This window comes from Theropithecus gelada, chromosome 5 (genome assembly GCF_003255815.1).
Source record: "Theropithecus gelada isolate Dixy chromosome 5, Tgel_1.0, whole genome shotgun sequence".
Taxonomy (NCBI): Eukaryota; Metazoa; Chordata; class Mammalia; order Primates; family Cercopithecidae; genus Theropithecus; species Theropithecus gelada.
This window is the reverse complement of record NC_037672.1, coordinates 147,735,049-147,751,166: the sequence shown is the minus strand read 5'-3', so window position 1 is coordinate 147,751,166 and position 16,118 is coordinate 147,735,049. Positions and strand designations below refer to the sequence as shown.

At 33.4% G+C, this 16,118-nt stretch overlaps 1 protein-coding gene across 2 annotated transcripts in view; it reads left to right on the top strand.

The window, feature by feature from the left end:
- The window catches only part of LRBA (LPS responsive beige-like anchor protein), a 756,763-nt gene that overhangs the window by 241,159 nt on the left and 499,486 nt on the right, over positions 1–16,118 (top strand). For both annotated transcript variants that reach the window (XM_025385122.1, XM_025385123.1), the window contains one exon: positions 4,786–4,850. In XM_025385122.1, the coding sequence (XP_025240907.1) occupies positions 4,786–4,850 (65 nt within the window). The remainder of the gene's footprint in view (positions 1–4,785; positions 4,851–16,118) is intronic.

The following is a 16,118-nucleotide window of genomic DNA, read 5'->3' as shown; positions in this document are numbered from 1 at the left end:
AAACTCACTAAGGGTTATATTGAACTGTGGTTTATGAAATTGTTTAGCCTAACACCTTCCTTGATGATTGTTTCTGAAGTGGAGAAAAATGGTTTAGGATAGCATAGTTCATGAATATTCTTTTTAGTTTTGGCAACTTCTGTGAATTACTGTAGAGAATGTTTTATTATGGAGAAAACTTGTTGGCTTTGACTAACACCTGGATTATAAACAAATTGAAAAAATATTCTCATGGACTTCAGATTCTTTTTATATAGGTTATTCTTTTTAGTATGCATTTGTATATCTGGCATTTGGTATTAAATGGTAATAATTAGTAATTAGGACTGTATTATAGAGAAATGAAAACATAAAGATATTCCTGAGATTTGTGATAATTTTTAACAATAACCAAAAGTGTAAGATTTGTATTTTCATTTTATTCCTAATTTTAACCAATTTTTAAAAATTAATGAGAACATTTTATTTCAGGTTATTATGTAATAATTACTGAAGGTTAACAAATATGGGTTTATAGATGATCCTCAAGAAAACCAGAAGCATAATGTATTACTAGTAATAAATTTGAGTTTCCAAGCCTCCATAAAGCACTGAACTTCTTCAATTATATATGTACCTTCATGTCTAATTTGTTTTTAATTGAAAAGAAATATTTCATGTGACATACCAAGATAAGTTTAGGTTCTAAAATTTTTAGTGTGGTTAAGTTTTGATAGTTATACTAACTTTAAACTCGTTTTCAGTCTAACCTCAATAATACTACGTAAAATCTTTGTGAAATCTAAATGGCACAATTTCTGATTTGACAATGTAAGTAAAAGTTTCTGTATATGATGAAAAGAAAATCTAAATGATGTTTACCCTTTACCTGCCTACTTAATGTATGAGTCTTCCTGCTGTTACCTATTTCATCCATGTGTAGTTTTGAGTTTTGTCTGAATTATGTAACAAAAATCCTTTCCCAATGCAATTTTGGATCAGACCAAATGGATTTGAGAAAAATAGTACTAGTAAATACTTTTTTATTACTAATTTTTAAAAGACTTTACTTTTTAGAGCAGTTGTAGGTTCACAGCAAAATTAAGCAAAAGTTAGAGATTTCCCATGTTCCTCTTTCCCCTACACACACATAGCCTTCTCTCTTGTCAACATTCTTCACCAGACTGGTATGTGTGTTATAGTCAATGAACCTACATTGACATATTATCATTCAAAGTCCATAGTTTACATTAGGGTTCACTGTGGTGTTCTGCATTCTGTGAGTTTAGACAAATGCATAATGGTGTGTCTTCATCATCATAGTTTCATACAGAGTAGTTTTACTGCCCTAAAAATCCTTTGTGCTCCCCTCCATTCCCACTAACCCCTGTAAACACGGATCTTTTTACATTTCTGCATAGTTTTGCCTTTTCCAAAATGTTGTATAGTAGGAATCATACAGTATGTAACCTTTTCATATTAGTTTCTTTCTCTTAGTAATGTCCTTTCATGGCTTGAAAGCTCTTTTTTTTTTTTTTTTTTAAAGCACTGAATGATATTCCATTGTCTGGTTGTACCACAATTTATTTGTCCATTCACCTTCTGAATGACATTTTGTTTGCTTCTAAGTTTTGGCATTTATGAATAAAGCTGCTATAAATCTCCATGTACAAATTTCTAAGTGGTCATAAGTTTTCAACTCCCTTGGTTAAACACTAAAAAGTGAAATTGCTGGATCTTATGGTAAGAGTAGGTTTAGTTTTGTTAGGAACCACCAAACTGTCTTTCAATGAGACTGTATCATTTTGCATTCCCACCAGCAAAGACTGAGATTTCATTTATTCTTGTACCACATCCTTGCATTAGGTGATGTCAGTGTACTGGATTTTGGCCATTATAACAGGTGTCTAATGGTATCTAGTCTTTTCCCCGATGACAAGTGGAGAATCTTTCATATGCTTATTTGCCATTTGTATATCTTCCTTGGTGTCAAAGTGTCAAAGTGTTTGGCCCATTGTTTAATGTTATTGTTTGTTTTTGTTGACTTTTAAGAGTTCTTTGTATATTTTGCACAACAATTCTTTATCGGATGTCTGTTACAAATGATTTTATCCCAGTCTGTGACTTGTTATTACTGATACATAGGAAAGTGGTTGACTTTGTATATTAACCTTGTAACCTGCAACCTTGCTATTTATTGCTTATTCTGGGATTTTTTTGTAGATTATTTAAGATTTTCTATATAGATGATCATGTCATCAGCAAAGACTGTTTTATTTCTTCTTTTTCAATTTTTATCCTTTTTTTGGTCTCACTGCATTAGCCAAGACTTCCAGAATGATGTTGAAAGATAGTGGTGAGAGGGGACATTCTTGACTTTTTTCCTGACAGTGGATACTTATAAAAGTAAAATGACTAAAGATTTATGTATAGAATTTTAGTTCCTTTGTAATTACTGGCTTCTTTTTTTCTAGCAAGAAAAGTAATTTTTTTTCATTTTCTTCTTTAAGTTTCTATTTTGAAATTTTCTGTAAGTTAAATGATGTAAATGAAAACTCACTCAACTTGAGGTCTCACCTTCCTTCCTATTCTTGTATTATGTTAAATTTCTAGTTGGTTTTCCAAGAATATTATGTTAGGTATAAGAGCTGAGGAGTGAACATATGCTTGTGTTGTTTGGCTGTGGCATCTCTTGAGGCATCATACTTCTTGCTGATCACTTGCTACCTATCCACAAAGGTCACAGTTACGTTCTCTTCATCTTCTTAAATCCTAAGCTGCTTCTGCATCCTTCTGTGATAATTTTTTGAATCTTCCTAGTTGAGGTCCATCTGTCTTTAAATTTGTTTCTGTTCTACTGTTCTTGTGCATTACTAAATTTAGGGTAAGTCTTTGAGTCTTATTATCTCTCTGTGCTGTGCTTGGGAAGTTAGGTGTGGGACCCTCTGTACCAAAAAAAAAAATTGGAGGTTTCTGCTTTTTTAAATCATTCTCCTACCTTTTGAAAAGAGAGGAAGTTGTGGCACTTGCCCTTCTCTCAAGTAAATGGTCTTGTGGAATTTGATTGCTTCCCTTTGGACAACTTGTCTTCATTTTATTTTGATGGAAAGAAAATGGTTTTAAATTAAATTCATATTTCTGTTTTATATTGGTTTGTTTTTTTCCTCATTGGAAAAAATTAATATCTGTTTTACAGTTTTGGTAAAATATGAATTCAATATGAATTTTCAGAGAGCATATATTATACAATTACAAGTCATGAATTTCTAAATGTTAGTACATTTTAGAGTAATAAAAATTATACCTAGAATAAACTTTTAGAAGAGAATATCTAAGACCTGCAGATGTAGCATAATCTGCCTAAGGATATATTTTGTTAGTATCAGAATAAGAACATGGATTTTATGACTTTGTTTCTTGTTCATTCCTCAAGAATACATTACCTTTTCTTCTCTGCTGGTTCTAGACAGTGACTGTCCTCCAATGTCTTACTGATTTTCTATTTAATTTTTATTCTACTGTATATGTTCTGTTAGCACAGTTATGCTAACACTGTTCATAAAATATAATTCTTTGACAAAATCATGTTGTGTGATTGTTTTAATCTCAAGAACCACCTTGAGTTTTTCAAAACACAAAAGAAGGTAGTACAAAAGTGGACATAGAAAAGAGAATGTAGAAGAGAAAGGATGAGACTGGAAAAGAAAAGAATTTGGAGTGGAACAGAATAGACATTAGGGCGAAATTGCCTGGAATTTCAAAGTCTTGGAGTTATTACACTCAGAAAATATGAATGTGGTTTTCTGGTGAGCAGTGATAAGTAGCCAGACATGGCCTTTTGATTTGGGTTTTATGAAAGGACAAAGAAAGATTAGTTGAGAGATATTATGTAGTTAGACTACAAAGAGTTCCTTAAATATTAAGAAATAGGAAGATTATGTATGTATTTCCAGTTCTTTAAAAAAAAATCTCTGTGTGTGTGTTTATGTAGGCACACATACGTACATGCACACACATGCACACACGCACACACACATACACACACAAGTGCATTTACTGGCATTTTTCAAATCTAGGTATATTTCAATTCATGTAGGCCTTTCCTTATTGTATTAATGCTTATTATGTATGTATTTTGTTATAAGGATTAAAATATTCATTTGTACATACTCTATTGATTGATTTCATTCCTAGGCTTTTTAATGGATTGCTTTTTAGTGGATAAAGTTTAATGGATATATTTCAAATGGATCAAAAATATAGTTAGTAGATTTATACCAGATATTACTAATTCATAGGGTAATGAATTATAGTTTTCTAACTCAAAACTGGTTTAGCTCAATTCACTGATTTTTCTAATCTTATTTTCAATCGCTAGTCATCAATTTTTATGGTGAACTATGGTGTTTTTATTAGGGTTATTGAACTATTTAATTGTTTCTTCTCTTCATTTTGGATAATACATCTTTTAAAAAAATCAAAAAACAAAGCCACAACAAAAATATCTATTTGTCCTTGGTTTTCTTTGTTACCTTCTTTCCCAACTCCCAACTATTTTAGATAAATTAGTATATCGTGTTACAGAACGAAAAGGGCAAGATAAATATAGATAGGCTCATTTAATTTACATAGAATCAAATTGTTGCTAGCTTGTTTAGTGTCAGTATCACCTATTCATATGTTTTAAAATAACTTTTAAGAGTTAGGTATGAAATTGATATGGGTGATATTTTTCATTATTATTGTTTTAAAATAACCTACTGAGTGACATTTCTTCAGCTATTTTTGCTTTTTTTTTTTTTATAGGAGTGGCAAAATTCTATTCAGAAGAACGCAGGCCTTGCTTTTATCGAACTTGTCAATGAAGGAAGGTAATCTATTTTATTTTAATTCATTTTGTATTTTTCTTTAAAATCTTGTGTTTTTCCCATAGGCATTGATATTTTTGGGTTCTGTATTTACTATTTGTTCAGTCAGTAATGTAATGGAGCTCTGATATATCAATTATTATGTATTTGTTAATATTTAACCATTTAATAATTTTCTTTAGAGACATGCTTACTGATACAGTTCTGATTTTTATTTTTCAGTATGTGTGGCTGAGTTTGGGAAAAGTAAACTGATAATTCTATTTGCAGGTATAAGGAAAAGCTATACTTATTTGGACTTCCTATCAAGTTCTTTTATGTGTATAGAGCCAATAATTAGAATTAGATGTCTATATTATCTTTCTTATATCACAGGCTGACTGTAAGGGGAGAGGGAACAGGTTTCGAAATGTGATGTGATGAGAAAGGTGATAGACGAAATAAGTAGGTATGTTTTCCACTTAAAGAGCAGAAACAGAAGAATTCAAGGAATGAAAATTCAGTGGTGGGTAAAAGAAGGGAAGAAAGTGCAGAGATGAAAAGAGAGATAAAAGGGAGAAAACAAATGTAAAAGAGTGAAAGAATTAAAAGGTAAAAAGAAATTGAGGAAATGATTAAGTGGATCACTTTTTGTCTGATTTGTAGTAGCTGATTTTGCATTAATGGAACTGAAGACCCAGAGTATAGATTAAAAGATGCTACTGACTCCCCTTTGAGATAGTATTCTGAACAAACTTACTGTTTCAGCATTGTTCGATTAGTGTTTTGGGTAATGTTGTTGGAAGATTGACCCTATCAGTCCTTTGATAACTATTTGAACTTGCGTGTAAGAATGAAAGCTTGCTCTCTATCTCTCATAAATGTTATGGAAAAGGGAGAAAAGAGTATTCGTAACTTTATTTGATTTTAAATACTACTAAAATCCTTTCCCTCAGAAATAATTACAGGTGCTCACAGACTAGTAACTTGCAATTATAATACTTCATGCTGAATTCTGTGATGGAAATATGTAAGTACAGGGTGCTTAAAACTTAACCAGGAAACATGATTCTTGAGAGGCATTTCAAGGATCAGTATGATTTGTCATGTAAACATTAGAAAATTGGAGGTTATGGAAAAATTGGAGGACATTTGTGTGAAAAATGTTTCAGACACAGGTAACAGAATATCTGAAGGCATTGTAATGTGGGAAGGTATATAGGATATTCGTGTGTGTTTGTGTGTGTGTGTGTGTGTGTGTTGGAGAGGTGGTGTTGGAATTGGACATCTAGATTCCTCAAGAGAGTGGGAAACCTTGGAAGATTTCAAACAAAAGAAGTCATTGTGATATTTGGGGCTTGGAAAGATTAACTGGCAGAATTATTTAGGATAGGTTGAAGGAGGGAAGACCTGATTGAAATGAACAACAGTAGCAAGGTTACTACAATGATCTATATGAAAAATAGAGCTACATTTTCCTGTAGAGTGTGGCAAGTAGTAGGTGATCAATAAAAACTGATATAGATTTATAGCAGTGATTACTAATTCATAGGGCAATGAATAAAATAATGACTAATTCTTTACTCTTCCTTTTAGTAAACATTTCAAAGTGTATAGTTATTGAAAAATAGCTTTTGGCTGATTTCAACACTAAGGTATTGGATGATATTGAAGTTTATATACAGAAAAGGAGGTAACTGGAGCAGTTGATTAAATATACAAATGTTCTGCTTAATGCAAAACACCCATGAGCATATTTTTTATAATTTTTAGTGTTTATTGAAGTGTAATTCCTGGGCTTTTTTAAAGAAAAATTTATATGAGGTGATTTTGATCATTGTAGACTTTACTAAATGTAACTACCCTTACTTATGTATGTTACTGTTACATTTAATAGGTGAGGCAACATAGACTTATGATTAAGAGCATTGGCTTTGAAGATAGGCCTGGGTTCAGGTTTCAGCTTTGATACTTGGCAAGTGCTTTTGGTTTTTGAGCTTCAATTCCTCATCCATTTATTATATATTGTGTCCCAGGAATTATTATTGCTACTGAGGATACAGTGCAATAAACAAAATAGATAAAGATTCTTTTTTTGTGTGTGGATTGTGTATTCAAGTAGGCATTGACAGATTATGAACAATAAAAAAATAAATAGGTTATATAATATGTGAATGATGGTCAGTACTATGAGAAAAGAAAATATGGAGCAGATGAGGGGAATTAAATTTTTGAAGGAAGTAGAAAAGTTTGGTATGGTTTGTAGTTAAAATACAGTGGCAGGATTAGGACTCATTGAGAAAGTAACATTGGAGCAAGCACTTGAAGAACACAGGGAGTCAGTTAAAGGGCCATGTATGGAAAAGCATAGGGAACAGCCAGTGTACAAGTGAGAGCCTCTGTAGTGTATTTGAGGAATGAGGCCAATATAGCAAGAAAAGAGTGATTAAAGTAGAATGAAATAGGAAGTAAGGTCAGAGATATAACATAGGGCAAGATTTTGTGTAGAGGCTTTATAATTTATTCTGTGGGAAACGACAGCCATTGCACGATTTTGAGAAGAAGAAGACAGTCTCCCTTATGAATTAAAAAGATCACTCTGGGATGGGTGCAGTGGCTCACACCTGTAATCCCAGCACTTTGGGAGGCTGAGGTGGGTGACTTGCTAGAGCCCAGGAGTTCAAAACCAGCCTGGGCAACATGGTGAAACTGTCTACAAAAAAAGCAAACAATTAACCTGGTATGGTGGCAGGGGCCTGTAGCACCAGCTACTTGGAAAGCTGTCAGGTGGGAGGATCCCTTGGGTCTAGGAGGACGAGGCTGCAATGAGCTGTGATCATGCTACTACAATGTAGCCTGGGAGATAGAGCAAGACCCTGCTTTGGGGGACAAAGAATTACTATGACTGATGCATGTAGGAATTTAAGGATAAAAGTGAAGAGATCAGCCAGAAGCAGTGGCTTATGTCTAGTTCCAGCACTTTGAGAGGCCGAGGTGGGAGGATCTCTTGAGCCCGAGAGTTCGAGACCAGCCTGGGCAACATAGTGAGACCCTGTCTCTACAGAAAATAAAAAGGATTAGTTGGGTGTGGTGGCGTGCACCTGTGATCTCAGCTACATGGGAGGGTGAGGCAGGAAGATCACTTGAGCCCAGGAGGTCGAGGCTGCAGTGAGCTGTGTTCACGTCACTTCACTCCATCCTGGGCAGTAGAATGAGACCCTGTCTCAAAAACAAACAAACAAATCAACAACAACAACAAAAAACAAAGAGATCAATTAGGGGGCTATTGTAGTAATTCTGGTTAAACATGATGGTGACTGGGACAAGGTTGCTAGCAGTAGAGGAGGTAAGAAGTAGTAGGATTGTGAACCTATTTTGAAGATAAGACCTGACAGGATATCCTAATGGCTTGGATGTGGGTTTAAAGCCAGGCATCACTCTTAAGATTTTTGGCCTTGTAAGTAGAGATACCAAATGCCTTTGTTTTGCATTACCATTCAAAGATCTTTATATATCAGACATCTTCGGAATATAGAAATAGTGTCTCCATTTGGAACAAAGCAAGATCATTTACTGTCTAGTATAATAATGTCTCTCTCTGAGCCAAAGACCAACAGACCTACTGGCCATCACAAAAGATTCAAGTGCCATAAGCTCAGAGTTCCTCTCTTGTAACACACTTTACTGCATATACAGGTGTCTGTTGGACCTGTGTTATTCTGTGGGAACTGAGACTTGAAGGTACTGGCACAAATGCTAATACTCTGGCTATTGCTATTTCTGAAAATTTGTTGAAACAGTTGTTTGAAAAATTTATTTTTATATCATCTGTTACCGTTTTCATAGTACCCTTTCTCTGACTTTTTGCCTTTGCTTTTCTTACTCTGTTTAGATTTTTTAGCCTCCCATAGTTAGAAACTCTTTTCTTTACTTCACTGCTTAGCCTATAGAGAACACTCAGCCTTTATCTTTTAAGTGTTTGAAATAAACAGTGGTGGAAGCTAAGAGTGATTAGTAAAATAGTGGAGGTAAAATTGGAAATTTTCATTCTCTCTTTATTTACAGTGTAGAATATATTTTAAGGGAAAATTTTAGTGGGTTATTTTTGTAAATCAGTGGATTTGGCTTTCCTTTTATAAATATTTAGTGCCTTGAGGTTACATGAGTTTTCATAGGAATAGATGTGTTTGTGAAGTAGTTTGGAGTGTTTGACTACTAGACTTAATCCCAGGGGCAGGAAGAATAATAATAAGGATTTTCCTTTTTACTGCAAAGACTAACCTTTTTTCTTCTTATTATGTAAGTCTGACCTGCCTTGACCTCATTTATAGCATAGCTGCTATAAATTTTGCCCTTGATTAATGTTTTATTAGTGTAAATAACATAAAGACCTTTATAGACAGACTACAGCATAAGGTCTAACAGACTTGAAGAGTATCATTAGCAAATCAATTACTAAGTTCAGACATAAGTGATTGTTGTTTGGTAGAAACTGCTGATGTTTTCTAGGTAGCTATGATCAAGACAGCTGCTCTATGAGATGTTATTCTGTGAAATTTATAGTGATTTGCTGATGGTCTCTTTAACTTAACATTTGTTTAATAAGATATTTTTAAATACATTGTTTTGCTAATTTTGAGTTCAATTATTGGTATTTTTTATGTAAACAACACTCCATTTTAAACAAATTTATAGAGCTAGAATAATTGATAATCACTGACATAATTGTTACAACCTTGATGACTTAAAAGAGAAAAAAAAATACATATACTTACAATAAAAGGTTTCAGTTAAAAATGAAATTTTCACATATTATGAGCAAGAACATTGTTATTCCTGAATGATAATTTTGTTTATGAGTGTTTTATGATATCTTGAATCATTATTATCACCACCTCCGTTTATGTTTTAAATATGCAAGTGATAGATCTAAAAGAGTTTTCTTATTCTTGAAAGGCACAACTTTCTTTAAATCAATAGTTTTAAAGAACTTAAAGAATATTAAAGCCACCTTTTAGAGTCTGTGATGCTGTAGCACCACATCAACAGAAAATAATGTACAGTTATTACTGCTCCCTTTGACCCTCTTGAATGAAATCTGAGGGTTCAGTGTTATACCAAATTTAGGTGTGGTGTAGGTTACATTGTTTATGTATATTGGACCTGAATTGATTTATTTGTGTATTCGATTTGTCTTTATCTTACTTATTTTTTTCTTCACCTTACAAATGTATTTAATTGAAACTGAATTGAATTGAAACATATTTAATTAAATTCCATAACACTGTTGCTTACATTTTTCAACTCAATTCTTTGCCAATGAATCTTGTATGTTTTTTCTTATTTGGATAAATAAAGGGCTTCAAGTTCTTATTTTCCCTTTTATTCTTATTTTCTTGGAGGTTTTGGTGATATTACTTGCAAAAAATTTTAGTGTCTCAATATTGATGTTAATTTTGCTGGCAGAAATAGATCTGGCTGCTAGGTTGCCTCCTTTCTTCTTGCCAGCTTGCTTGTGATCCCTCCAAATACTTTTTAGAGCATTTTAAGCTCCTGATGTTGTTCTAGGTAGCTGTGATCAAGGCAGCTGCTCTGAGACATTATTCTGTGAAATTTGTAATGATTCATTGATGGTCTCCTGTCTTATGACTTGTGTCTCTTAGAGAGAATGATGAATATTTTATGTATTTAGGTAGTGCTCTTTTTGTTCTTAACCTCTAGAATTTTGAAAAATCAGTGTAAATCCTCTATCAGTTTTCTGTCTTTTTTTTTTTTTAGATAGGGTCTTGCTCTGTTGCCCAGGCTAGAGTACAGTGGCATGGTCTCGACTCGCTTTAGCCTCGATCTCCCTGGCTCAAGTGATCCTCTCACCTCAGCCTTCTAAGTATCTGGGACTGCTATTGAGGACACCACACTTGGCTACTTTTTCAGTTTTTTTTTTCTTATAGAGGTGGGGTTTTGCCTTGTTGCCCAGGCTAGTGCTGAACTCCTGGGCTCAAGTCATCCAGCCTCCCAAAGTGCTGGGATTACAGGCATGAGCCACTGTGCCTGGCCTCCTTTCATTCTTGTTTCTAGTTTTATTAATGTTTTTATTAGTTTCTCTCATTGTTTCTATTTCATTTATATTTTAAATTAAAAAACAGGCATAGTTTTATTGGTTAATTTTTTAAATGTTTGATAGTAAAAGTCAGGGAAGTAGTAGACTATGAAACCTAGTTTAAAAGTATAATATTTGGTAAAAATTTTAAGATTAAATTCTCATCTTGAATCTTGTAATTTGTTAAATATGTAAATAATTAAAATAACCTATAATTGTAGTTTTGTGTTTAATTTAATAAAAACACATTTTAAGAACTTTCATAGCCTCCTACAACTTTACTTTTAGACGTGCTGCTGTGACTCTTCTTTTTCCCCCTTCCTTGGAAAGCACAGAAAGGGCAGATTATCCCACATACTTTTGGGCATGTTGCTTAATCATCCTCTAGGGACAGTCAGTGTCTGCTTATTACAGCAGTAACTCAGACTTGTATCCAAATATATGAATAGCCCACATAAAAGACATAATGCTTTGAGTACTAATACACTGGTCTGTCTTCAAAATTAATCTGCTTAGGTTGCATGTCTTCTTTCTGAGCATTCATTTAGCAGCTCCAGCCTTTGTCTTTACTTCTCTAAATAGCATAATTACCAGTAATGTTGGCAGAATGAGAAGAAGAATGACTAGAAGGGAAGGTGAAGAGGGAAAAGGGAGAGAGGGAGAGAGGCCAGAAAACATTTCATTTAGACCCTGTTTGGCCATGAGCACTTGTGTTTTAGATCTGGGTTATCCTTTGATAAAAAGACAAAGGTATTTATTGCACAGAAGTAAACAGTGTGGCTAGAATATATTCTCATCTGTATCAGTGGAAGATAAAATTTGAATTGAGGTAGGGATTATCACTTGGAAATCCTTGAGTGTTACTTAAAGAGCCATATGCTTTTTCTGGTTTCAGTTTTAAAATTATATATGTAGGAAGATACTTTATAGAAAAGCACCAATTAAATTTTTTTATTATAATTTTTTTGTTTGTTTTAAGAGATAAGTTCCTGCCTTGTCACTCAGGCTCAAGTGATCTTCCTACCTTGGTCCCCCAAGTTGGTAGGATTACAGGCATGAGTCACTGTGTTCTGCTTAATTGCATCTTGTAAACAGTTGTTTGGAAATGATGCTATTTTTGGGGTAGAGACAGAGATCAACAATGGATTAGTTGAGCAGAGACTTTATCTTTTTTTTTTTTTTTTTTGAGACAGGGTCTTGTTCTGTCACCCAGGCTGCAACCTCTTAACTCCTGGGCTCATGTCTTTATCTGTGTTTACTTCAATCCTGGATTGTATTGGTATAGAAGTTTCTCTGGGTGATTTAGAATGAAGTATATGCTCTTAAAGATTAGGTTATTTAAATTAATGTTTGTCATTTTGTGAAAGTGTAATAGCTTATCAAAGAAGATTAGAATTTTCTCTCAATTAGGATAAGCATATGTTTCTTATTTATTTTATTCATATGTTCTGGTTTAAAGTACTTACATAGTCAGGTTATTTTTTATTTTTAATTTTATAGCTTGATTTCAGCTTATCATTAATATACTTCCTTTAATAGATTTTGAATATAGAGGCTTGTTTTGTGCACTTTATATGGGATTTTATAATTAAATGATTTTTCAATGGTTACTTTTTTTTTAGATGGAGTTTCAACTCTGTTGCCCACGCTAGAGTGCAGTAGCAATATCCAAGGCTCACTGTAGCCTTGATCTCCCTGGCTCAGATGATCCTTTCACCTCAGCCTCCCAAATACCTGGGACTACAGGTGCCTGCCACCACACCACAGCTTTTTTTTTTTTTTTTTTTGTATTTTTTGTATTTTTTTTTTGTATTTTTTGTGGAGTTGGAGTTTTGCCATGTTGCCCAGACTAGTCTTGAACTCCTGCTCAAGTGATCCTCCCACCTTGGACTCCCAAAGTAATGGGATTACAGGCATGAGCCACCACGCTGATTTGTGGCTACTTTTTAAAGTTTGTTTTGTTCTGATTTATGTAAAAAAATGGTGCGTTTGAATGGTGCTTTTTCACCCCCTAAAAATGCTAAATTCTACTAGATTTCAGAGCTTTAAATGTTTCGCTATATAGGATTTGCTGTTTGACATTTTTTTTTTTTACCAAGACCAAATGTATATGACTTTTAGCAAAGATGGCTTGGATATAACGTGCCTGTAGAATATGCTTATGTTTGTGTAGATGTTTCATAGCCTTATACATTTTAAAAAACTACAACAGCTTCTATGTAAGTATGATCGTTTATTAAATAAACATGATTATAGAAAAAATGGATATGTATTAGGGATAGGTGAATAAAGGAACTCTCATAACCTTTGAGAAGAGTAAAATAAGAATAAAATGAAAATAGAGTCACTCACTTTATTCAGCAAATATTAATCCACACTGGCCACGTGCTGGTCCATATTCTCAGCTCTGGGAATTTAGCAATGGTCAGAATAGACATGCCTGCCCTGATAGGGTTTATTTTAATTGGTAAAGTTAGATAATAAAGAAATTAAAAAGTTGATAGTATGTTCAACAGATAAGTGATATGAGAAAGTTAAAACAAGGAGAGGGGGAGAATAGGTACAATCGGATACAGAGGACATTGCAGTGTTAAGTAAGAGTGGTCAGAGTGGAATCTGAAAGGATGAATTTCTATGAATCGCTAAGGAAATGTCACTGACAATGAAGAGACAAAGGCAGTTATAAGAAGATAGAAGGTGGTAGACATTGTGCAGCAGAGGAATCTGCTGAATTCCAAGTGGAGAGTCAGGAGAGCCATTTCTCTGTATTTTTGCTTTTCTACATATAACTATCTTCTCTCTCTTTTTATTTGCACATTCTAGAGAATAGATTCTTTCATAGTCCTAAGAAATTATTTTATCTAAAATAATCGGATAAAGGCTTGCAGCCTGGTCCTTTTGCTTCCATTCTAGCCTCTGTAATACCATGAGTTGTTTTAAAATGCTCAACTAGGGATTATCATGTAAAATAAGTTTGGAAAAACAGGTTGATGTCAGGATGTAACATTTATATTAAATTACTAAGGTTTTATATTCTCAGGATGAAATAACTTTATGGAGTATTTGCTATCTCCATTTAAACTGTAGTAAAGCATATGGATACCTTGTGGTCTCCCCGATCAAGGATATTGCCTTCCAGAAAAAGTGACTACTACCTGGGCTAAATTTCAATCAAGAAAGATCTAAATTGGCCTTAAATGTGTATGAAGCCCGTTAAAATTTTTTTTTTTAATTTAAATTAATTTTTTCAGTCACCAACAAAATCTATTCTTTGTAAGGTTTCAGGTGTGTGTATTCTGTGATGTTAGAGCCTTTACATCCCTTGTTCAAAGTTGTTACTGAGAGCTTTAACTGAGAAAGGTGCAGAGAGAGAACAATTTAGGGATTTTTGTGATACTTAATTATTGGATGTGCTGGGTGAGAGACAGAGAGAGATAGATGTCGTGAGGAGGCAGGTACATGGAGAGTTAGGCAATAATTCTTCACTATAAGAATAAAGGCTATGTTAATATATGGAGATGATATTTTGAAAAGTGAGGCTTTAGTAGTTCTCATAGTACTGAAGAAAATCATTGGAAGCAATTTATCCCCTTCTCTGTAGCTAATTCTAAAGAAATTACTGTATTTAGAAGGATTGCCAATTCAGGAACATTATTTCCACATTCTCAATTATTAGAGTGTAGAAAGGTGGTAACTTTCCTTTCCCATCAATGGTCATGTCTAGTAGCAAAAATGACAGTTGCTGCTAATGGGGGTCACAGAAAGCCCAGGAAACAGAGCAGTAATATTGGAAAACTCTTGGTGAAAATGTGTATGTGCTTACCCAAGGTCTAGACTAGTATAATCAGATGTGGCCAATGGGCTGTAATGTAGTTATGGGAGATGGTTGTCATCATTATTGTTATTTATTGAGCCTCTAGTATGAATCTTTTCTAGTTGGTCACTTGATAGGGCTGTTTGTTTCCTAAGGCTGACACAAGCATTTTTTTCTTCCTTCTTGCACTGTAGGTGTAAATTATACATAGTTTTTTCTTCTTAATATTAAAATATGTGAATCGTTTTATGCTCTGCATTTAATCTACAGTAAACACAACATTTTGAGGCTGCTTATAATAATTAAAACTTTAATTTACCTTTAATTCTTTGTTGAAAGGATAGTTTACACAGCTATTAAATAAAATTGCTGTTCCTAAATATTGTATAATTTGCATATTTAGGAAAATAAGCATATAGATGAGAAAAATTGACCCCTTACAATAGCCAAAAAAAAAAAAAAATCGTTTAGATATCTAATTAGTTTAATTTTTGAAGTCATTTTAATATTTTCCTTAATGAAAGGACGAATAATATTGTGTGTATATTTAAAACAATGAGAGGTATGTAGTCAGGACTTTCTCAGATACTTTGATTTTAAAACATTTTGTAAATTGTGAAGGAAAAGATATATATGCTTCCCTTCTTCTCTGAAAGTATTATTAACTACTTTACATATATCCCAGTCACTTTTTATAATATTCTTTTAAATAAGTAAGGTTAGATGGTAATCATTTTGTATTATGCAGCGAAAATATTTCAAACTTAAATTTATGACACAGTTAAGTCTAAAAGCTCCATGGTTTTGCTGTTAACTGCTTAGATAAATTTAAATGCTTGAGAATATTTGGTTTGAAGTATTTCCGCAAACTATCCACTCATCAAATAATGATGGGGTATAGCCTACCTAAACAGTACCTGTTAGATATGTTTATTAAAAAAAAAAAAAAGCAAAAAATTTTTTTTACTCTTTTTTTTAAAGATTTTTCCTTTTTCCTTCCCTGCTTTCTTAATCAGTTCTGGTTAAGGAAGCACATCTTCTGAGAGAATAGAGTAATACACATATAATTCTAACAGAATGTTTATAAGATATTCTATAAACAAGTATATGCTGTATCTACAATAATCATTAGGGATAAGACTGACATAAAATAAGCTGGGCATTGTGGTTCACTCCTGTAATCCCAGCACTTTGGGAGACCAAGATGGGAGGATTGCTTGAGCCCAGGAGTTGAAGACCAGCCTCAGCAACATAGCATGAGCCTGTATGTCTTTACAAAAAAGTAGATAATATGCACCTGTAGGCCTAGCTACTTGGGAATTTGAGGTGGGAGGATCACTTGAGGCCAGGATTTCCGAGACCAGGCTGGAAAACGTTGCAA